General features: G+C 38.3%; 2 protein-coding genes across 16 annotated transcripts in view; one reads left to right on the forward strand and one right to left on the reverse strand.

Moving 5' to 3' along the window:
• Positions 1–984: 984 nt before the first annotated feature.
• fhl1a (four and a half LIM domains 1a) lies at positions 985–12171 on the forward strand. 2 transcript variants are annotated; one of them, XM_079630973.1, is made up of 6 exons: positions 985–1086; positions 9285–9466; positions 9537–9714; positions 9822–9991; positions 11110–11296; positions 11499–12171. In XM_079630973.1, exons 2-6 carry the CDS (start codon positions 9311–9313, stop codon positions 11651–11653), a joined length of 846 nt encoding a protein of 281 aa, XP_079487099.1. In that variant the 5' UTR covers positions 985–1086; positions 9285–9310; the 3' UTR covers positions 11654–12171. The 2 variants fall into 2 exon arrangements, with proteins under 2 accessions (XP_079487099.1, XP_079487098.1); XM_079630972.1 differs by lacking the exon at positions 985–1086 and adding an exon at positions 5154–5415.
• map7d3 (MAP7 domain containing 3) overlaps positions 12045–24823 on the reverse strand; it is a 40724-nt gene continuing 27945 nt past the window's right edge. For 6 of the 14 annotated variants that reach the window (XM_079630958.1, XM_079630962.1, XM_079630970.1 and 3 more), the window contains 12 exons: positions 23781–23906; positions 21361–21500; positions 18830–18963; positions 18443–18675; positions 17376–17511; positions 16910–17090; positions 16716–16820; positions 16555–16608; positions 16351–16426; positions 15198–15387; positions 14861–15105; positions 12045–14778 (listed from right to left, as the gene is read on the reverse strand). In XM_079630958.1, the coding sequence (XP_079487084.1) occupies positions 14771–14778; positions 14861–15105; positions 15198–15387; positions 16351–16426; positions 16555–16608; positions 16716–16820; positions 16910–17090; positions 17376–17511; positions 18443–18675; positions 18830–18963; positions 21361–21500; positions 23781–23906 (1628 nt within the window). In that variant the 3' untranslated portion in view covers positions 12045–14770. The remainder of the gene's footprint in view (positions 14779–14860; positions 15106–15197; positions 15388–16350; positions 16427–16554; positions 16609–16715; positions 16821–16909; positions 17091–17375; positions 17512–18442; positions 18676–18829; positions 18964–21360; positions 21501–23780; positions 23907–24823) is intronic. The other 8 variants (XM_079630963.1, XM_079630965.1, XM_079630971.1 and 5 more) reach the window with 5 other exon arrangements.

Below are 24823 nucleotides of genomic sequence, written 5' to 3' on the forward strand. Positions count from 1 at the left end.
CTTATGTTTCACGCCGCCTACAAAAATCTATTGAATATTTAGTGACCATTCACACCCAGAAAGCAATGACAATTCCATTGATTTCCATGTAAACGCGCGCACTAGACAGACATGTATAACCGCTGCGTCTTTTGCAGCGTCTCGCGCATGACAGTTCAGTCTTAAAAATAATGTAATTATGTAGTTGACTACATGCCTAAATAAAATATTTTAAAAAAGACCACTAAGATAATTTGATAGCTTTCAGAGATGATGCCGTTTTTACTGCCGTGAGACCTTGACAACAGAACAACATTATTGTATGACACTATTGACATGTACAGTGTTCTGGAATTAACAGAGTGCACAAATATCATCACCTTTAAACAACCTCGAGCCTGTCATCAGTCCCTGGAGAGCCTCCAAACAGTTAAAGACATCGGTGACACGGAGATCAGACGCTGTGAAGGGCCTGGCAGCAGCAGCTGGCACATTTATGCTTATTTATGTCCTGGCACCACCTGTGACGGAGCCAATGAATTCACTTCTGCCACAAAATCCTTTTGTTTTGTAATTATTGCTAGGAAGATGGGGGCCAGTTGTCACAAAGGCTATATCTCAGTAAGTTGCATACATTTTGGGGAATTCGAGCCTCCAAACATTTTTATAACAGCTTTTGAGTTAAGAAGTTGTTGAATAAAGTAAAGAAATAAACACAATAAAACCACACCCAGATACATTAAATTATGTAGAGAATATGTTCTGCCATAAAGCATCTGCAATGACGCATTAGAAGTCTGAGCTATATCAAATGAAAGACTTAAACATGTTCATATTTCTTCTGAACAGATGATTATTTATCATACTCACTTCAATATGTCTACATTCTCTGTAGGCTTTTATACACAATTGGTTGAGCACAAAGAGTGAATTCCAGTCTGATGTCATTGTTGAGATGAACTCAAAGTATTTGGATCATATCCTGATTTTTTTTCACTCCCCCTTGTGGATCTTTTTAAGCCCAGTGATCCTGCAGACGAGGAGGAGACCATCTCTCATCACCACTGCAGACTCACAGCTGCGATCCACACTGCTCAGTGCATACTGGTAAGTGTGATCTAGGGATTATGATAGATAAATTCATATATCGCTTTTTAAGGGGTTCTTTAATAGAAATATTTAGTAAGTGATCATATAAAAGACTAAATTCACATATCATTTTTCTCTTGAAACTATGTAAAAGACTAATCTAACTTTAGAATGTCACATTTCTTTTTTTATGAATGAATCGAATTGTGTTTTATAACATAGTATCTTATATTGTCTTCTAAATCTATAAATCTTTAATGAGCGTATGTGCAAGGGTCGACTTATGTTACTTATATCCCAAAAATTATAAAGTTAAACATTGTTAAACTTTTTCCATGAACCCCATGTTTGTATTTTTATACTGTAAAAATATTATCCAATTTGGGTAACGATGATACGTTTAATGCAGCTTGTCCCATGTAGAGAGTTTTGAGTGCCAGGAATGCTAATGGAATTCTTATTGGGAACAAATTCCTTTAGAGACAGATAAGATCCTGCATTCGGAAGAAAGAAAAAAATACAGTTTTTCTGTCTATTTTGTTCAGAATTTTATTTCATCCAGTAGGAGATTATTTTATCCTTAAATGATTGTTATTTGCATTATAATATCATTAGGATATTTTAATATTGGTTATGATTAAATTAAATTACTTTTCTTTAACTTTCTACAAATGTTTATTTATTGTTTAATTATACACTGCAAAATGTATATAATCAATAATGAATGGCTTAAGATGTTTTTGCATTGCATTAACTCATCAAAATAAGTTAAACAATTTTCAACTTTTTTATGTTAGCCTATACAACACTCAACTCATTTTTTTAAAAGTCAGTTTAATGTAATAACTTTTAAATTACTTAAACATCTAAGTTTATTCAAATTACAATTTAAGGCAGCAACTTTTCTTACAGTGTAGTTTTTTCATTTGGAAAAATTCACTCATATGCTGTACAACTTATCCACTGCATGCACATTATATCATATGTTTTGTTTTTAACCTGAAAGTATCAGAAGTAAAGTACCTTTGCAGAATATTAGTGTCATTAGAAATCATTCTGCCATATAAGGACAAAGACTTTTGGATCTGTTACACCATATAAACACTTCAGCTGAACACATCTGCTGTAATCCACTAGGTGGCGTTTATGTGTCAAAACAGCACACAGCTTTGGAGGTCCTAATTAGGAAATGTGTTGCTCTGGAGAGTGTGTGACCTCATTCTGTCCACTGAGAGCGCAGTTGAGCCGCTACAGCTCTTCCTCGTCTCTCCAGTTGTGACTACTGGTGTACACAGTTCCACTGTGAAGTTAACCGTATTATGTGATGCATTTCAGATTTCTAAGGCCTAGGATTTACATTACAAGCTATTATATTAGGCCTATAGGGTTAGGGCAAGTAACAAGTAATCAGCATATTACTATTCTCTTGCTTATTACTCTTGAGTATTTTTTTTCCAGTTTTTTTTTATCAATTTAACTTATCAATTCTCATTCTTATTCTTGATAACAGAGCATAATAAATAAAAAATGTTGATCATGACATATAGTGCTTTCACATTTTCTTCAATATGCATTGTTCATTTTTAATGTTATTTTATAAAATCTGATTCTTTGATAGTTTGACTTTTCACAACTGGCCCTTTTGTTCAGACGTGCAGGTAACAGGTCATATTCTGGATAAAGTTGGCTTGTTATTCTCGTAATTCCGACTGGAATACGTTACACTACTTTTGTCGATTTAGTGGAGGAGTCAAAGCTACTTGTCAGAGCCAGTTTTTGGCAGTCGGATTCTGATTTTTCAGCTTCAGACTATGATTTCATCCAGGATATCAGAAGTGTTATATTTTTAAACAAAATATTGTGTAGTGTATTCCAGCCTTTATGTAAGATGTTAGGAAACAGTGGCAGTCAGGTTTATACATTTACATGACACATAATCAGAATATGAGCAATTCTGATGTTAATCTAAATTTTTATGCTCAGTAAACATGGTCAAATTCTATGCCGGTGATGTGGACTGTTTCACAACTCCTCATCACAGAGCCATGAATGTGGAAATCTCTGTCTATCTTAACAGTCCTCAATAACAATCAATGGTTTCTTACGGTAACTCAACTGAGTGAAGTGGATGTCTTCTCCAGAACCGTAGGGTGAAGTGGAAAAAACATTGTGACCTGAAACAGGGTTTTGCTTGGACTTGTCTGTCAACAGTCAAAAATTGCATGTATTAACACGTAAGAAGAGTTGAAAATCTTCCGATGAGCTTTACTAAGGACAGTGTCCATGTTGTTGGTCAATGAGATGGAAAACACTGGTATGCTGACCTTCACATCGCTGACCGCACACGTTGTCATGTTCCCTAACTGTGTACGCTTGCACGGTCATCACATGAGTCATAGTCTGTTAATAGTATTTTGATAAATTGAGTGGATTTATCTTGGTAACTGAAGGGGCTTTTAAGAAATATTCCTGGAAAATCTGAGAGCGGAGCTGCCCATTTAGGTTGCTTTTAATTCCTAATGGAATAGATTTGATAGATTACTAAATCCAAGTAAACTGAATAGCACAAGATCTCTGGTGGGAGATGAACTTAATTGCTTGCATGTTTAGGAAAACTGGTTCATTTATTTTTATGAGCCATAATAGTGCTGTTGTTTTCCAGTCTACCACAGACGTCCTATTACACCTTGTTACCTCACATTCTTCAATAAATGGATCATAGCTGGTGCTTCAATCCAGATGACCAGAAGTCTATACTGCAAATGTTTGTGCAACTATCTCTTTACATCGACACTGACCCATTCTTAGATCAATCACATGAACATCGACTAGTACCTTAACTAGTACTATTCTTCAGATGGTAGGTCCTGCCAACAGTCTGCAGATTCCTGTGGAAGGCCTTCAGCTGTGATCTGCTCTCCAGCAGGGTTTAGATAAGAGATGAGAGGGGGTTGTGTTAGCGTATGATGCCAGGTTGTTTAAGCAGGGCTATTTCAGGCCTCCCACAAGGCAGGATCTTGGTAAATGACAGGTGGATCTGTTTCCATTGTCAACTCTGACCACCAATGAGTCTGGGTTTTTATTTATCCAGACACAAAAACACATTTTCTCTACACCACCATACATATTATAAAAGATAAAGTGGTCCCACAAAAAAAAAAGTGCAGATGCCACTTTTTTCACGTCACATTTATAAATGTCTGGATGTAACATAAAACATCAAACCAAGTGGCATCGGCAAGAAAAACAATTATACTAGTCACTTTTCTCAAAGATTACTACTTTTCTGAGATGTTTTAAGTGGAACAATGAAGTCTGTTATGAGTGCCAGTCATAAAAACATTTTTTTAGTTAGGTGTGGATAATGTTTAGAAGTCGTGCAGTGTTGAGATGTTTGTGGATGAGTTCAGACTGCTTCGGACTTCAGTCCTTTCATAGAAATCATTTGATAGCCTTTGCTCAACTCTGCAAAATGAAGTGTCTGTAATCGTTAGTATGTTTTTGTATTATGTCATACATATTCATGAGCTACTACAGGAATGTTGGCTGGATCCAAATGAAGCATAGTTTTCTTCATACATCACAACCAGCAAACCCCAGAACTTCCAGAAATAAGTTGATAAATGAGAACGCAGCTCAGTTTTATTACAAACATGGTCTAGCTGAGATGGTCAAAAGTTTATTTTTGAGGGTCAAATGGAGAATCAAAGGTATCTGAGGACAGTGACTCTTTCGTGTGATGGGGAGGTCATCCAAAAACTCCTGAAACGCAGCATTTGAGAAGCAATGAATCTTTTTAATGTCCACTTTCCCCAGTTTTGTTTAAAAAGACAAACCACATGCAATAGGAAGTTTACTTCACAATATAAGCACTAATAAACGAAGTTGTTGTTGGAGAACTCATTAAGTTTAGCCTTCAGATTACTGCACAAAACCGCAAGATACACCAGATCCAAATGAAACGCTGTGAAAATGCCTGTATTCTGCTCACTGATGTCACAAGCAAGGAATTCTGATGAATTCGGTTCCGTCTCTCTGGCTCCCTCCCCTTCACTTATCTTTTGCAGCATGACCTAACATGGAGAGGGCAGCTGATGCTTTGTCTGGGATTACTTGGTTTGTGATTTGGGAGGACAGGCCATGGGTGTGGTGGGCAACAGGGGGGCAGGGTGTAGGCTTTAAGGGGCAGCTGGGGTCGTATATATGACAAATACCTAAAAGAGAAGAGTGAGTTCCCCTGTAACTCTTTGGCTGTTTGCTTCTCTCCATCCATCCTTCCATCTCTATCATTTCCTCAAGGCTTTCCTGAATATCCCAAAGCAGACATGACTTACCACAGGCACTCAGGTAAAGATGCAGTGTGTGATGTTCAGGCAGTGATGAAAAACTTTTGGTGGACCGGCCTGTGGATTCTCCTCATTGCTTTACTTATTATGGGACATTTTGTTGCTGGAGATGATTCATAGCTGAGCTCACGCAACTATTCAAAAGTTTAGGTTAAGTAAGATTTTTTTTAACATCGATAATAATGTTTCTAAATAAGCAGCTAATCCGCACATTACAATGATTTCTGAAGGATCATGCGACACTGAAGACTGGAGTAAAATCACAGGAATAAATTACTTTTTAAAATATAGTAAAACAGAAAATGTTAAAGTGTAATATTATTTCTCAATATTACAGTTTTACTGTATTTTTGATCAAATAAATGCAGCCTTGGTGCGCACAAGAGACTTCATCAAGAACATTAAACAAATCTTATCGGTCAAATGTTTTGATCTGGCGGCATTGGTTTTGCATGGCTTTTGGATCTTAATCTATATTAATCTTAAGACCTGTGCAAATCAGATAATAGCTAGCCCAGTATAACCCAATGTATCAAAGGCAAGTATTACTTTATCTGTGTAGTTATGATGGTGAGCGCAGTGTACCTCAGTTACACAACTGAATGTCATCTTACTCTAGTCTAGACCACTTTAGTCAAGATAGTGCTCAAGCTGATTCGCTGATTTAAGTAAACAGAGTACAGACATTCTTTACTTATGACTTTTTTAGACTATATTTGTTATTGTCAAATTTAGGTGCCTCAATCAATGTTTGCTTTGTATGTGGACATGCTCTCTTTGGTTACTGTTGTCTGAATTTGATCTCGTGTTGACCTTTCAAAGCAGCATTTGCTCTTCGCTTTGGGACAAAGCGGTCCATTTGATAAGACTCTGACAGAGCTAGCTAAAAATGAACAGCTGATGGACGGTATCCCAAAAGGCTTAGGGATTGAGCATACTGCTCAGGTCAGAAGGATGTTTCAGTTCAGAGAAGCCACAACACTACGTCTTGTGTCGTCTACGTCAGGAAAAGGACACTACTAAAAAGACTTAGACCCTAGATATATTTGGTTCTGGATTTTTCACAAATTTGGTCAATTTTGTTGGAAGTTTCACCTAGATTATCTTATCTCCCTCGTACACTAAACATTTATTATTTCATTTATTGAATGTAACCAGAGCTGTTTGTATGAGTCTGTACTTCTAAAAATACTTGTTTTACTTCAACGTCCAGTAAATGCAGCTCTGGCTGGAAGTGTTAGTGGCCACATCTGTAGGGTGATTTGGCATCTGTCTTTTCAAGCGGACTTTCCTAAGTTGTTTGGCATGTGGTTGCTAGGTTGTGTTTACAACAGATGCTAAGGTGCAGACAAAGCATTTATCCCAACACTATTTTACAGCCCAAGGGATAAGGCAAATATCAATACAGGGCAGAAATAGGATATAGACGTGTTGAATCTGATCTATGCTAAGTGCAACACTTTTTATGGCCTGTTATTGAAGAGTAGCTGTCCACGTGTCCTATTCATTATTCCAAGAGTATTTAGATGTACTGAAAACATAATAATCTCTAATTGGAAAATAATTTAATCATGAATGGATGCGCTTTGATGGACTTCCAAAGACATGCATCCATTCACTCCCATTATCAAGCTTGGAAGAGGCACGACATTTTTTAATATAACTCCGATTGTATTCGTCTGAAAGAAGAATGTCATAGGATGGCTTCAGGGTGAGTAAATCATGAGCTAATTTTCATTTTTGGGTGAACTATCCCTTTAAGTGTACCCTCAAATCAGTCCCACACAGATTCTTGTTATTATACTGGCCCCTTGTGGTGACTTGTGATGTATTGCATTGATCAGGAGACGTGCATTTTCACAGCAAAACTTTAAAAAACATTATGACTGTTGAAGTGTTATATAACAAATATAAAACCGTGCTTTAGTATGGGTCAGTTCTCACCACAGGTTTGATTATGTGAATAAAGTAGGCTATGTGTGAAATAGTGGGGGACTGAGACCACAAATTTGATCCATTCAGTTTAATGTCTCGTAACGTCAGATCAGATCTCTTTGCTCCTGCCTGAGCGGTTTAAAAGACGCTTTTGATGCGTTCTAGATCCCTCTTTATGATGTCACGCGCCGAACTCCTGTATTCAGTGAAAAGGAATCTCTCTATATAACAGTGCAATATATGGTGGACTGTAACACTGTTACACAGACTGGGAGAAAATGAGCCCTTAAGTTGCATGATGAAAACACTTATCATGATAATGCAGTTTTTACTTAAGTTACTGCACAATTTTGTGAAATCCTGGGAATATTTTAAAAGTGCGCCTTTAGAAAAAAAATATTTTTTACAAAACATCTCACACTCTTTGTAGTTTATATAATTTGTCTAACAATGTAGACAATTGTCAAACTTCTCAGTTTTTTTCTGAAAGTCATGCACATTTTCTTTGGTGGAAATTACTAATTTCAAGCAATATTAGTAGTGGTGCAATAGTCCATTTAGAGAGTAAAGCAGAACACAGAACAGTACTGGTGGACTGTCTGTAGGCTGACAGTGAGTTCAGTCTTCACAATGTTAGAGATGGCGTTTAGTTATCAGACAAATGTTTTAAATTCAGGCAGAGAGACTGTACATACTTAGACGATGGCCTCGTCACAGGTAAACGGGCAGAGAGAGGTCTATATGTGGGATTGGAATGGAGAGGTGAAGACTAACATCTCCAATGGGGCTCATAGAAAAACAACAGTCCAGCAAAAAAGCCAACACAATTATGGCATGTGTAAGAATTAAAACATCCAACAAAGATTGAGATTCATTTATAAAAAAAATTGCCATTAAAAAGTATTTTCCCAGACAAAGTCCTGTGTATCTGGGTTAAAAAAAACAAATTTCTCTGCATTTTGACAAAAATATAATATATGAAATATAGGCCTATGTAGGTCATAATAGCAATAAACTAGGAATTTAGATGAACAAATTGGTGGTTAAATGATCATTCAAACTGTTTAGAAGAAAAGTAGAAAAAGTTTTAACCCTTAAATACATGAATGTTTCGCCAATCATTATTACATATTTGGGTCTTTAGCGACCTCCTGGATCTATATCTATCACGGATGGATCTCTTCCTGTTGCGATAATATAAAACTCTCCTGATATTAGAGTAATAATTACAGAAGAATAAAATAAAGCATGTTTTGTAGCTTGGAAGGGTTCAGTTTGAGCAGATGTTTTATACTTTTATCACTGTCCTCGTCAGAGCTCATTTCCCAGTACATTCAGCTTCTGGCTCACATTCACGGTCTCAAACATATTCTCAAAACTATCATTTTCAACATCTTCAAAATCAATATTTTGATCGCTGACAGCTTCTTCACCAGATCCAACATCCAGTGACAGTGACGCTAATATTTGATTGCGTTCAGTTCTTGCTCTGCTGTAAATCTCTGAGCCATTTCAAGTTTTGCTGATGATACTTCCTATTCTTTTGTTTTCTGCCTGCGGTATCTATGAGTGCACTTTTTCAGTCATCAAAGATTCAATAATTGTTGTTCAGAAAAAAATACTTTACTTTATCCTGTTACACACCTCAGGTCATTCAAGACCCTATACTATTTTTTTAAAGAATTATTGGGAAACCATGTCTTTTAAACATTTTTTTTAATTATTATATTGATTACAATAAAGTGGTTGAGATATACAAAGAAGTTGGATGTCTAACTTTAAAAATTAATGAGGAGGGTAGTGAATGACGTCCCGGGCCACTAAAGACCCGAGGTATCCGTTTAAGGGTTCATCTGTTTTCATTGTTTAAAATCCACATAGCACATTAAAATAACAGTTTGGCAGTTATTTTCATAGTTTGTTTTGTCCCTACAGGCCCTCGCAGCTATCTGAGCTCCACAATGACTGAGCGTTTTGACTGCTTCTACTGCAGAGACAACCTGCAGGGAAAGAAGTACGCCAACAAAGATGACAAGCGCGTGTGTGTGCGCTGCTTCGACAAGCTCTGCGCCAACACTTGCGCTGAGTGTCGCAAACCTATAGGCGCTGATGCAAAGGTGGGGGAGAAATAAAGTCATTTAAAGTGCATTTTACATTGTGCAGTGCTCACAGTGCTCTCTTATCCAGGAGCTGAACCATAAGAACCGCCACTGGCACGAGGACTGCTTCCGCTGTGCCAAGTGCTACAAGCCGCTGGCCAATGAGCCGTTTGCTGCCAAGGACGATGGCAAGATCATGTGTGGGAAGTGTGGAGACCGTGACGGATCGCCCCGCTGCCAGGCCTGCTACAAAGTGATTGCGTCAGGTGTGTGTGTACAGTTGTCACAGAACATAACACTTTTTGTCGACACAAAATATCTCGGCCACACGGGGGTGTTGTAAATGACAGCCACGTTTTTGTTGCTCTTTTAGGATCTAAGAATGTGGAGTACAAGCATAAAGTCTGGCATGAAGAGTGTTTCACCTGCTTTGAGTGCAAGCAGCCTATCTGCAACCAGAGCTTCCTGACCAAGGGTGATGATATGTACTGCACTTCCTGCCACGAGAAGAAGTTCGCCAAGGACTGTGTCCGGTGCAAAGAGGTCAGTTACGATTGTACACTGTAAAAAAATATATGATCAATGAGTTATGACAACATGTTTTTAAATTGCTTTAACTCTTTTTAATGTTCAAGATTCAATTCGTTTTTTTTTTATGTCAGTTTAATGTAATTTAAGTACAAATGATTTGAACATCCAAATTGATTGTAGCTACTTAAACATTTAGGACATTTTTAACCGCAGATGCGGTAATTATTACAAAATTAACCATTATGTGTGCTTATCAAACAAATGAATGAACACACTTAAGTTTGAGTCAGTAAGAATATATTTATTTAATCAAAACATACAGTAAAACCGTACTATTGTAAAATAGTATTACAATATTAAATAAGTTTTCTATTTGTTTTATTGAATATATATATATATATATCAAATTTATTCCTGTGATTGCAAAACTATATTTCAGCAGCCATTTCTCCATTCTTCAGTGTCACATGGTCTTTCAGAAATCATTCAGGATTCTTTGATGAATAGAACAGCATTTATTTGAAATGGCATTTTTTGTAACATTATAATTACTTTGTCACTTTTGATAAATTTAATGCATCCTTTAAGTATTTATTTCTTATAAAAAAAACTTTGGCTAAACTTTTGAAAGGTAGTGCACATTGAACTACATGTTACTTTATGTTAGCAAATAAAGGCAGTGCAAAATAATTGTTTTAGAAGAAATTGTTTGAATGCTTCATTAACTCACTCATAAACTTGTCGCCACCTGGTGTAATGATGCAACTGCAGTCCATGAAAAATCTCACACTATGGCATGCTTCATGTGCACTTGCGGACTTCACAATGGTGCCGCATGCACCAAATCCACAAGACCGTAGGGTGTCCCATTTGACATTTTTAGGTTTCAGTTTCGGTTTTGTGACTGATATGCGCTTTATGCACTTTTGCCAAGCCAGCGAGCTCCACAGCAAACTTCTACCAGACAGTCAATGCGGCATTACGTCCCAAGTGTGAACTCGGTGGAAGAATGCGAGGACTTAGTGTTCCACTTGGGAATGAATAAAAAATTAAATAAGAAGACCAGAAATAAGTTCCTATCAAGCATGTTCTGAATCCTCTGTTCTTCTGTCTAAACTCTCATTGATCAGGCCATTACCAGTGGTGGGATCACCTATCAGGACCAGCCATGGCACTCGGGGTGCTTTGTGTGTCAAACGTGCAAGAAGCCACTGGCTGGAGCTCGTTTCACGGCCCATGAAGATCAGTTCTACTGTGTGGACTGCTACAAGACTGATGTGGCCAAAAAGTGCTCTGGATGCCAGAATCCTATCACAGGTATAAAAGTACAAATACACACACATCTGTCACAATATTAAATGATCATTCTTTTTCTCCACAATTGCAGTAAACGTAGACACTTTTAAATATGTACAATATATTTATTCAGTATATATTTATTTATTCATATACCACTAATAATTGCTATTTTAATGGGAAAAGTGTCCATATTTACACCTGTTGTCTTTCTGCATCCCAGGGTTTGGCAGAGGGACCAATGTGGTGAACTACGAGAACAAATCCTGGCATGAATATTGCTTTAACTGCAAAAAATGCTCACTCTCCATGGCCCACAAGCGTTTTGTCATCAACGGAGAGGACATCTACTGCTCTGACTGTGCCAAAAAGCTGTGAGGGCTGATGGGACGTGACGAGGCTAATTAACAAAAGCTATTAGGATTGATGAAATAGACGTGTCAAACTAGCAAAGCTTTGAGTGCTCAACTAAAGAGAAACCAGTGAGGGTGTTTGTGCTGATAAATCACTGGAAGTTTGAGATCATTTTTTATAAAGTTCTAGGAACAAATAGTGAGTGCTATGTGAAGGGGCTTTTATTATGCAAATCATGTAACTGCAATCATAAATGTAATCGCTGGATTTGCAAACCTAACAATGCATTTTAATAAGCTTCAATATATGAAATGAACAATAGGAAATACAACAAACGTATATTGCTGTATTGAACATTACATTAGAGATGTATTGAGCATGAAACAATAAATGACTCCAAAGAACAGTTTCTTTTATCTTCCAAAACTTTATTTTAACAATTTATACTTTTTCCAGTACACTTTAGATATATTTACAAATATCATTTGTGGTCAGGGCTATTTCAAGACAAGAAACTGCTCTAATAAAAGCAGATCCTATTCATGACCCTGGTCGAGTAGAATGATTGTCATGGCCGAGGTAAGCTCACGTGACGCGTTAAGATATTAATATATGAAAATAAAATACAGCCCATTCTGCATCTAAGGCACCGTCCTATTCTACCCCTGTATTGAGTACAATTGACATTTAAAGAACAGTTTCAGTTCGGATGTATACAGCACAAAGGGCTCGAAAGGTCCTGTTAGTGGAAACAACATCTGCATTGGAGTGAACTCGTCTGAAAGTGGCTGTGCTAGCATATTACAAAAGCAAATGCAACTAACACGTACACACATGCCTCAATGATCGGGTCTTCAGCAGATACACCACAACTTGAAGCAATTTTGGAAATTTAAAGTGTTAAGAGTACATATTAAAGGCCGAACCAAGGGGTCACAATGATATCAAACCCATTTCTGAATTGCACTGAACATGTACACAAGTCTCATGCCAAGCGTGCGTCACATAACCTCTGCAAACACTTTTCCACTGAGGTCTAAGAGCCTGAGTCAAAAAGCAATCTTATACAACAAAAGATTCAAAACAACAAAGTGGATGCATGTAAAACAACAGAAGAAACATTAAACACACATTGAGGGACTACAGTATTCCTAAACACAGATGGAATGATACAAATAAGGAAATGTACTTACGGATTGACCAGCTGTGGCCATTGAACGGCAAATATAGACTGAATAATATTTTAAAGGAAACTCCTCAACAATTTACACAACTACAGTACACAACGCCAACTGAACTCTTCATCTTCAAGCATATAGAGACCAATCATTCATTACAACCGTCTGGACATCAGCAGTCAAAAGCTCAATGGTCGAATGCCAAATCCTTGTTATAAAACACAGGTAAAGTTCAGTGCATTCTTCACTTAAACTTCCCTGAATCCTCCAGCGGCAAATGTAAATCACAAGAGGCGACATGCTCATCGTTTGCTCTGCAAACATCCGTTCAACCGCACAGCATCCTCGTGACTAAAAAGCCCTCTCGACTTGGCTTGCGCCCTCAGTCTACATTCCTTTTACCGACTCGCGTCACTTTACACTCACACTTTGTAACTTGCCATGTACAGTTAGTTACACCAGGCCTGTGAGTGTGGAACAGCATTTTATCTTTTAGTATAGAGCTGTACCACACTATACGGTACACCAACCTGCTGCCTAGTTCTTATTCACAACCACAAGTATGGCTAGACAGCCTAATACTGATTTACGTAATACTTAGAAGAGTTTTCAAAGAGAGAACCAAATTTGGTGTGGTTATTTAATCCATCAACGGATGGTGAGAAGTAAACGAACAGTAACTGTATACAAAAGAAAACATCAGGACTTGATACAGTACAACCCTGAGGGGACTTTGGGAATTAGAGAACATTAAATCATTCAAGTTTAGTTACTGAAACATGTTTCTTCAAACTCCAGGGAACAGACACCAGAAACATGCAAAAAGTGTGCAAGTTAGAGTTACAGTAATTCTCCGTTATATTATGCAATATCGTAGCGCATAGATTCAAGCAGACATCCAGAGTTATTGAGTGTGCACTTAAATTAGATATTTGATAACTAGTCATACTTATGTACATGTACAGGTTTATTACTACAAATAGGAACGTACAACATAAAAACCTCATTAAACAAAAGCCACAAGTGTTATGCCAGTCCGCATTGAGCTCCATCATCCTTCAATCTCAGAGCTCAAGGCAGTACGAATATGTTTGCACTCAATTTGAATTATAAACAAGTCTGGTAAACGTTTTTAATGAAACATCTTGAGAAGGATTTGCTATCAACGAGTGTTACACAGTAGGAATGCTTCTCAGCGGGAGCTCGAGTTCTTGCACAGGGAATATAGTGTTAAACACTATACAGTGGTGATGTTTATTCCTTTGGAGTGGAGAAACAACAAATATCCTGAGGTCACACTAAAGCACTCGAGAGTTGCTGCGCCATCAGCCCGTCTTGGGTCACATTCCTGAGCTCCGCTCACAGTTCAGACACAGGGCTTTAATTAGTACGTCTGTAAATGGATTGGAACCATGTCAGCTGAAGATATGCGAGAGGTTTCCTTTCCTCAAAACGCTCTGCACTGACTCCATAAATAATCATATCCTTCTACAAAACGCTTAAGTTGAAATTATAATGAATTTGTATGTGCCACGTGAACACCTGAACTGGAATTTAGTAAAAAACAAAGTGCACGTGGTAACCGTCATGAGAAAGCAGCCGTTTAAATGTGGAGAAGCCACATGAATAAATAAATATGTCTCCACGTTTAAAAGACAAAGAGAAAAAGAAACCCAAAAACATTTGTTATGAACAATAAATCCTGATGACAATATTATAAAGGTGAAGAGCTGCTAAACAAAGAAGCAAGCACACTGAATCTATCACTTTCCCTGAAGCGTTTCTTTAGCTCATTTCTTCCAACTTGTGTTATTTTCTCTTGCTTTATCCATCTATTATCTGCAGAGGCTGTGCGGCACTGTGCGCTTTCTGTGCGACGAGTCTGAGCGCTGACACTCTGAGGCTCAGCTGAACGGGACTCGTGGAGTGCAATAATCAGCAGGCCTTAAACAGACCTGCGCATTCACATCTCTGAGAGAACAAGAGAAACAAGGTCAGTTTGATATAAACTAAAACAATCTTAATCAGACTTAACAGAGACCAAAGCTCTTACCGGACAGGGTTTCAATAGACTGGGCTGGATGAACTGAGCTGGTTTTCTCTTCAAAGGCCACTCTAGGCCCCTCAGGGCCCCCGTCGTCCATCAGGGGTTTGCTCTTCGCATGAACACCCAGATCGATCAGCTCCTCAAAGCTCCAGGGTCCTCCTTTACCATTCAACCCAGGGACCAGGCTCACTTTAGAGTCCTCGTTCACAAACTCAGAGCCCTCCATCAGACAGGACTTGGGAGGGGGGCTGCTGGAGATTAAAGCACAAATATAAAAGTTGAAGTTGTTTTATGCACCACTAACCCAGATATAACCTTGGAGTAAAATAGTTTTTTTTTTTACCTGTCCACTAAGGGATCTTCTGTACTTGGTCCATTGCTGTTCTCCTTATTATCCACATCTGTTTGTCTGTTCATACTAACATCTGGCTCCTCCTGATCTGCAACTGGCTCCTCCACAGGCAAGTAATGCTCCTGAAAGTCTGATGGCTCTGTCTCATTGGCACTTGGCTCTGACTCAACAGCCTGACTCTCTGAAATGTAATGAGGCAGATTAGCGATTCCATCCTACATTAGAGCAACACAATATATTGATCGTGAGTGCAATAAGGCCTAGTGAGATAATCAAAATGTGAATGCTGTGATTAAATTAATTAAACACATGTGTTGCGTGTTTCAGAGTGAAGCGCATTCACAAGCATTCACCTCATTATTTTGTTTGCAATAAATGCTGCTTCATATGAACTTCATCTCTACGTGCTGAGAGTTTGGGTCTATTATAATAAAGCAACAAGCCACTTTGAAGCCGTGTTTAACAGTGAGCTTAGAACAGCTAGGCACGACGCGGAGCGGAGTGTCAAAAACCCACAAGTGCTTACAGGTTACTCCATAAAAATATTCATTTAAATATTTTATTCATAAAATAAACTCCAGCCACAAAAAAATATAACATTTATAACACATTAGCAACAAAGAATCACCAGCTACTAATGTAATGTGGTCACAGGTGTATGTTTGTTAAATAATTTACAACGGCTTAGAACGCGGCTCAACCAATCAGAATCAAGAAACGAAACTATCCGTTTTATAATGTGCATTTGGGAACGCATAATTCGCCAGCCCTTTCACCAAATCTGTAATGAGAAGCGTTCATAACTGTGTTGCAAACAAACGTTTTTTTTTTTTAACAATATAGATGGCAGAAAAAACAAATAAAGTAATGTCAGTTTTGTCCTATATTATGCAGCTCTATACAAATTGTGATCGATTAACCTGGCTAATATATCACGATTTTTAGCGATTTTTAACACTAGCTACCTTGTTGAATTTGCTCATTTAGTAAATATTGTGTCAAATAAGTGTTCAATTTAATTTCAGCAATTCACCGGTCACTTCTCACTTGCTAGTTTGTGAAACATCATTCATCCGCTACAAATAAACTCACTGTTGTTGCCAACAAAGCAATATTCTGCCCGTTCTGGCATAACGATACTGACCATTATCTTCACAGTTTATTTGGTCCTCAGCCTCCTCTCCATTTTCATCAGGAATGTCTCTCTCATCATCATTACTCTGAGAGAACACACACACAACTTAAGTAACTTTTTGGGAATGGAAATGATGCACAACAGACAGACATCATGCCTCTACACTATATAAGAATGAGCCGTGTGCTATACAATAAAAGCTGTTAAACTTGCCTTATAATCCAGTTGGTCTGTTTTTCTGGTTCTCTTCATAATTTCTTCAATTCTCTGCAGATTGAGACAAAATATTCAAGCAACTTGTATGATTCTTTAATCTTCAGCTGCTACCATAAATGCAAACTGTGTAAATGTCAGAGTCATGTGATCGTGTCCACCTTCTTTCTCTCCATGCGCTCCTGTTGGTTCTTTTGCATAATGAGTGCTCTCTCTATACGCTGCTTTTCTGCCTCCACTAGGGCCTTTGCTTCAGCCTCCTCACGCTGCCATTGGATGAGCAAGAAGTCAATTATTCAAACTGAAAAATCAACATCTCTATCATGGAGTCTGTGCAATGGCAGAGTCAGCTAACCTCTTTCTGTTCCTCAGCCTGTCTTTGCAGCTCCTCTAGCTCTGTCTGCTGTTTCTCCTCTTCTGCTATACGAGCCTGCTCCTCCTCTTCTCTCTTCCTCTCCTCCGCAAGCCTCTTCTCCTCCTCTGCGCGCCTCAAGCGCTCCTCCTCTGCCAGACGCTTCTCCTCCTCTTTCCTCAGCCTGTTGAGACACGATACCTCAGGGCCTTTGGCACTTCAAAGGTAAATAGTTTTAACAGATGCAGGGTTTCGCTTCAGCTTAATGACTCTGTATAACAAACCTGCTCTTACAAACAAGAAAAACAAGAATATGACTACAAACATATGCCAGTGTGTTTGTTCCGATTTTTCAGATTAAATGGGCGTTAAAGATAATATTATATTATTAGGCCAGTATATTTGGAAGCCGTTAAAGCGGCTCCTGATACTAAAACACACCACACTGAAGCTAATAAAAAAAACACACCTCTCCTCTTCTTCTTTCTGTATGCGGAGTAGCTCTTCTTTCTCCTTCTGTTCGCGTGCCAGGCGACGGTTCTCCGCCAGGATCTTGGAAGCCTCTGCGGCTGAGTTGGTTCCTGCGTTGGCTTTGGAATTGGATTCTGAAAACACACACATATATTATGCATATTAACATCTAAATTCAACATGACCTCATTTGTTACAGTAATACACAATAAAGAGGTAAAGTGACTCTTAAAGACATGATTAGTGATATGTTTCCAGCAGAGGGCACTGTGTCTCAAGGATGATACAGCCCAGCACTGTATACAAACTCCGTAACCCCAGCAGTTCTTGACCTTGATAGTACGTATCTAAGACGACAGTTCATCACACAAACTGTGCTGGTTTGCTGCTGTAATAACTCAAAGGCTTTGTTTTAGCCAGACATTTGGCAAGACAGGAAGTGGTTAAACTGAAACCTTTTTAAAGCTTAATTCATTTTGAATAGTAGATGATGAAATAAATCTCTTTTAAAGTCATTACTAAAACACTTGGCAGAGGATCTTATATGTATTGAAAGGAACGTTAATTACAGAGCTTGAAAAGCAGTACTGTACCGAAATCCTTCACACTCCATATTGGACAATTATTTTTTACAATTAATTCAACTCTAAATGCTTAATTCAAACTTTGTTTAGCAGACATGTTACATATTACACACTGGTGATAAACTTTACACGTTTTAAATGTATCATTACAGTTTGAAAATCTCCCATTGGTCCTGAAAAAAATGTCAACTAAATTCCACAAATGTTAGAATTTAAAATCTAACACGTCAGAGAAGGCATTTAGTTCTGAAAGTAAAAATCCAATACATTTTCTGCATAGGGGATTTTTTTTTTAATGATAACTTAAGTTGAAACAAGAAAGTCATGCTAAAAGAACTCTGTAGTGCCAGCCCACAACCAAGTTATTAGATTTACTTTAGCATTTCGATGAAATTTCCAGACATGGAAATCACAATTTGAAAATTCCCCTTAGATTTTCATCTCACTGTTTCTCTATACTTGTGTGTTTGAGTTCACTCACCCTCTTTGGTCTTGGGTGTGGGTGTCGGGCTGGTTTCTGGAGACTGTGGGGTGACAGGCATAATGGGAGACATATCTTTTGGCTTGGAATCCCTCCTGCGAAGGGTGGGTGGGCCGGTGGGGGTTAGGGCAGGTTTCTGGATGGGTGGAGGTTTGGATGCGGCAGAGGGCTGAGGAGATGGAGGACGCTGTTTCAAGCCACTGGGGGAAGGAGGGCGGAAGCGTGGACTCTGTCTGAAGGAGACAAATTAAAAGAGAAATTACAAATATGGGCTTGTACTATAGACAATAGGAGATGCAATTTGAGCAGCAGAATGAAAAGGTCTGAAATCAAACTATCAGTTTAGAGTGTAACCAATGCAGGCTAAAACTGATGGGGGGGTCTTACTTGGCTGCTCCAGGTGAGGGCGCTCTTGAGGTGGTGTTAGCAGCGGGAGCAGGAGACGGGGATCGGTGACGACTGGAGGGCGAGGCAGGGCGTTTTCCTACTGGTGACGTGAAACGCTTCTTCTCACCTTTCTGCTGTTACAAATGCAAAAACATGACAAAATGAGCAAAACCCTAAAACTAATTTTAAAATTGAAATTTTGTGGTATGAGACTATTGGACTAAACAGAAGATCCCCACATCTGAAAGGCACTTTGCTCACTACGTAGTGATCAATCACTGTTCAGGCTAAATCAAAGCAAGGTGTATATATCACTCAATTGCAGCTAGGATTTTACTGCTATCATCAATTTGAACAAGACCGGAGTAAACAATCTATTTTTAATCTTCTGTCCACGTGCTCAGGGTGTCAATGTGACAAATGCACTAAATGTGGGACAGGCTCATGATGTCTTTTACTGGAAAACCTTCCACATGAACAACGTGTAGAAGCTTGGAATGAGTTCACCATATTTCAAGCTCTGACTCTAGACAAACTCTCCAAATGATTATCAAACAGATCAGATTTAGTGAGCTATAAGACCAAGCCATTGGAGAAGCTACAGCGCACACACAGTATGACCATCAGAGGGAAACATGTCCGTTTCAATTTACATTTCTCCAGTGAATATGCCAATGCAAGCCCTCCTTTCTCTCTGGGACACACACACTCAAGCTCGCTTAGCGTTCATTATATGCAGGGCAGCGCTACAAATTAACTGTGTCTGAATGAATCACTGATGTGGGCATTTCCAAACCTCTATATGAGGGATCAGACTGTCACATGGAGTTTATATCTGATTGTAAGATAACCGCCAGTCTCAGGAGACCATGGATCACGTCAGAGGGTCACCGGTGCAGCGTAGTGTCAACTTCGGTCATAATGAACCAGCAGTTTGAAGACAACCCTAATGAGGCTGAGTAAGTTACTTAAATGTTTGACAAATTTATAACACGCTACCGAAATAACTCATTGGTTAAATGGCAAAAACATTAGAAGGTTACTCTTTTGCTCCTTTGTGTACTGAGATTTGTTACAGCCACAGTAATGCAATAATAGATTAAATATGTACAACAGGACTTCCAATGCCTTGGCCAAGCATGAGCATCTGCACACTTGCACAGAATACGGTTTGCAGTGTGTATGTGTGTTCACTACTCACTGCCCCTAATATGTGTGTGCACTAACTTAAATGAGTTAAATGCAGAGGACAAATTCAGAGTATGGGTTACCATACTTGGCCTTCACGTCATGTCAAAAAATATGTACCTTGGATGTTTTACTATAGGAGGGCTTGTCAGTTAGTCAGAAAGTAACCCATGTATGTAACCCAGTTTCCTATCTCTCCAGTACACGCTGCTGCTGGAACGGTCTTAAGCTGGGATCAGATAAGTGTTATTCAGAATGAACAGCTCACTGATTAACGTCAGGGATAAATCCAAGCTGTTTTGCAAAGCAAACCATAATATACGGACATACAAATGTCTGAATGAGTTCATATTGTTTTAGGCCAACACACCTAATGAAGACACCGATAACGCAAGTACTGTAGTTCCGTTAAGCTTATCCTGGTAATGAGATTATTGAGGAAACTCTTGAGATCATATTATATACATACACCATGCAGCTCTTCTATAAGTTTTTCTTTAATGGTTTGTGTGTAGTCTAAATATCTGAAACACTAGTGAAATGAATCAATTTACTATTTTTCTAATTTAATAAAAAAATGTAGGGCTGTTAAACGATTAATCGCATCCAAAATAAAAGTTTGTTTACATAATAAATGTGTGTACTGTGTATAATTATTTTGTATATAAACACACACATGTGCATGTATATATTTAAGAAAAATGTGTTATTTATATATAAAATATTTATATTTATATATAATATAAATTATATATAAATCTATGTACAGTATATACATGCAAATATCTCTTAAATATATACAAGCATGTGTGTATTTATATATATAAAATAATTATACACAGTACACACAAATTTATTATATAAACACTAACTTTATTTTGGATGCGATTAATCGTTTAACAGCCCTACAATTTTTCATTGCAAGGTACACAACTGTTCAAAAGTTTGGGGTCAGTAAGATTACATATATATATTTTTTTTTTTTCAATAAATTAATCCTTTTATTCAGTGAGGCTGCATTTGATCAAAAGTGTCAGCAAGACATTTACCAGGTAAAATGCAAAATTACATTATAATATATACTTGAATAGAAAACAGTTATTTTATTTTAAATTATAATAATATTTCACAGTATCACTGTTTTTACTGTAATCTGTTTATTAAATAAATGCAGCCTGGGTGAGCATAAGAGACTTTTTAAAAAAAAACTTTTAAAATGAAAATGTAACAATTTCTTACTATTTGGTAAGACCAACTCAAACACATTTCCATCTGAGATAAAAAAGAAAAGAAAAATAACAATTTAATCCATTTCCATGTAGAAGTTTGAATCATCTGCTCACCTGTGTCATACTGGAAATGGCATCCGCAGACACAGAAGTAGACGGGCCTTTCTTTCGGTCGCTGCTGCGACTGCGTAAGGCTCCGCGGGCCGGGGGCTGCATGGGGCTGGCAGATGCTGAACGAGGACACAGGTGAGACTCTGGTAAAGGACACAGTCAGTGGTGCACAGCCGGGGACAGGAGGGAAGGCACGTCACAAGCAGCCGAGTGGGTGAGCAAAGCAAAGATAGGGACAGAAAGAGGGGTAAAGAGAAAGAGAAGGGGAGAGGGATGATAAAAGCACAAAACATTGGTGTATGTTAGATCAGTCATACTGGTTGATGGGGAACTGATAAGCACTGATGGCCTCAGGAAGACTGGTGGATTGGTGGGTTTGAGACAGAGAGAAACATGGCAGGGGACAGACAGCATCTTGGACAGACAACACACTGGCCACCAATACGCTAAAGCACACCTCCGCCTACACCAAGCGAGCACTTTAGGCTGCAGTTTTAGTCAGCTCACCAATATCGTAAATTGAACAACATTCACTCACTCATTCTCTCCTTATAGCCACATACAGGACATCACAGCATTACATCTACATAATTCCAAATCTAATGTTAAAACGCCTTTTCACCATCTACAACATTCACATACAACGGTTGAAATTCACCCCTCTAGTGACAGTCCTAGGAGCACATCCCAGTTGGTCCCCAAAGTAAAAATCCCATTCATTTCTCCAAAGATAAATTGATAATAACATATCTCTCAACACAGACCTATGATGAGCTTAGAGGTTGCCAAGCAATAGCATGTTTCTGCAAAAAAGAATTTGAATATTGTAGAAAAAAAGTTGAATAGCTAAATTCTCAATGAACAACACTACTCATGAATCCTAAACAGACACCCATAGAAATCACTGTTAATATGGATGATTATGAATTTACAAATGCAAATTGTACCATATACACTAGATAATTAGTTATAAATTACTGATAATAAGTAAATGGTTTCATATTAAACCATCATTCTGGCACGATTGCTTGTACCTTTGTTTTTTCCGTTTTCAAATACTTTTTCCCTTCAAATTCAAGTTTGTAATGTTGTGCTTCATCGTTAAGCTGGTTGATTTAGTTAATGGCTTAGAATGTTTTTTTTTAAATCCCTAGAAAGAAAACAAATGGGAAAAATACTTTTGAAATCAAAGACATGAAAATGCGGTTGGCCCTTGTTGTGCTCTATAGAGACGGTAACTGATCAAGGGATGCCCAGCAGTATCTGTTGGTGAAGCCAAGGTAAAGTGAGGTGAGCAGTAAGGGCTGACCTGGGTCTGCTGTGACAGTGAGATTTCTGGGATAATCTCCACCCATTGTAATTAACTCTGACTGTTAGCATCATGGAAAGCCTATAAAGTTAATTGATCCATAAGCTGCTGATTCATAATCATCTCTTGGTCTATATTAAGAAACCAATAATGCAGTTCAGATACTATAAGACTCAGCAATGCTGATAGCATCTTGTCAACATCAAACCCTGTCAAACAAGTTACACATATGAACTTCAACCTTTACAGGTTGCTGGGAATTTAAAGTGAGTTTGGTAGCGTTGGAAACTAAAGATGTTGTTTAGGGTGACGCTGCTGGTCTGCAGGGACCGTGTGTGGATCAGCTGGGGATTGAAGTAGCAACAGCAGGGCGCAGATTCACTCCACTCATTCCCTCTCACACACAGAACCGCTCGGCTAATCAGCTTACAAAAGATCCCTCAGCAATAGCCCTGGAACACCTTGCAAATGTCGGCGTGTGCATGTGTGTCTTTTAGAGATTGAGACAAGGGTAAAGACTAGTGATGCACCGAAATGAAAACATTCGAGTGACTTCAGACATCGAATGCTTGAACTAATACATAATAGAGTATTTTGTCCATCTGTATACATTATGGCATTACTTAGAAGTTGGAATTGTTGTGCAGTCACGCTTATCTGTCTGGATTTCTCTATGTGAATCACGCAAAGAAGGTGCACGTGCCTCGTCAACTGTAAATGCTATCTTATTTCCGATAATATCATCAGATGGTATCTACATTCAATTCTCACACACACTGCTTTGGTTAACATAATAGTTTCTGTTACATGTTCCAATACATTTAACCTTTCGACGGACATAAAACAATTAAATGGCATTTTGGTAAAAAAGTGCTATAATAAAACATTTCTGTGCATCTCTAGAAAAGACGGCTAAGCCTGTACATTTAACATTGCCAAATTTGTTTATGTGTGTGTAAAACTTGATGCATGTGATTCAAGCCACATTAAAAAACTGCAGCATGCCCATGCCCAACATAACACGGCAACCAAGCACCCCTGCAGAGCGTCTTATATCTACACACAAGTGGAGGGTTCTGGTACGAGCTGGGTCTCCCTTTCTCTCTAGTGTTACCTTGGGCATCGCCTCCTTCGGCAGACAGGGCCACGGCACTCTTGCTTCTAGCTAGCGAGGCCTGGGTGGGTGTGAGCAGCCGACTGAGGACGCCGCTGTCCACGGGTGCGGCCAATGAGCGGCGAGCTATAGACACGGTGAGCCCAAACAGACACGGAAAACAGAGCAGACAAAAGGGAAAAGAAAAAAGAGGTTGAGGAATAAACACAAAGAAGGAAGGAGAGAGGAATGACACCAATGTGATTTAAAATGCAAGAATTAACACAAAAACCAAAGAGAAAAGTGATTGTGGTTCAAATGTAAACCGTGGACGGCTGATGCAATCAAGGTGAGACTCTCAATGCTGGAGAGACAAAAAGAATATTAGTGGGATATGGGAGAGGTGATTGGGAGCAGGACCAGGGCTGTGGAAGTGGAGGTGAAAACAAAAAAGGGAAACATAAAGCCAGGACTAAAGAGTAACTTGAAGAGCTTTTTGAGATCCATCAGACGAGTCAAATGCTTGCAGTCAGGCTTTTTAAATTTGAGGTATACATCAAATTTAGTATTTAGAAAAGGTCAGCATTTGATTTCAGTCTGGTCTCAACTGCAGTTTTAGAGAATGTAGGGGAAACAAATATTTGCCTAATTTGATAGTTTGCTTTGTACAAGGCAAAACTGTGGCATAACATGCTAAAAGGCTCAAAAAGCTCTTGCTGTCATGAAATCTATGTTTGTAACCCGAGTTACAAATTCAGTTGGGAAAAAAACGAAATATGAAGGAGTAATATACAAAATAGACAATATGTGTATGTACAGTCTGTTTATTACAGACTGTAACAGATAATTGTCTATTATCTATATTGTATATTGTGTAGTTTTATAGTTCGATATACTTTTATTATCGGTGTCTTGTCACTGTCATTCTGTATGTGCTGTAAAAGCTTCTGTCACCAAGTTGTTAGTATGCTGCCATTTTGGCCAGGTCTCTCTTGCAAAAGAGGTTTTAAATCTCAATGAGATCATCTGGTTAAATAAAGGTAAAATAAAAAATAAAACCAAGA

This window comes from Phoxinus phoxinus (genome assembly GCF_949152265.1).
Source record: "Phoxinus phoxinus genome assembly, chromosome: 12".
Lineage (NCBI taxonomy): Eukaryota > Metazoa > Chordata > Actinopteri > Cypriniformes > Leuciscidae > Phoxinus > Phoxinus phoxinus.

Coding starts and splice junctions, on each gene's coding strand:
- fhl1a (XM_079630972.1), top strand. CDS start 5,394: ATGACTTACCACAGGCACTCAG. Junction 9,467..9,536: donor CTATAGGCGCTGATGCAAAG/GTGGGGGAGAAA, acceptor TCTCTTATCCAG/GAGCTGAACCATAAGAACCG. Junction 9,992..11,109: donor ACTGTGTCCGGTGCAAAGAG/GTCAGTTACGAT, acceptor CTCATTGATCAG/GCCATTACCAGTGGTGGGAT.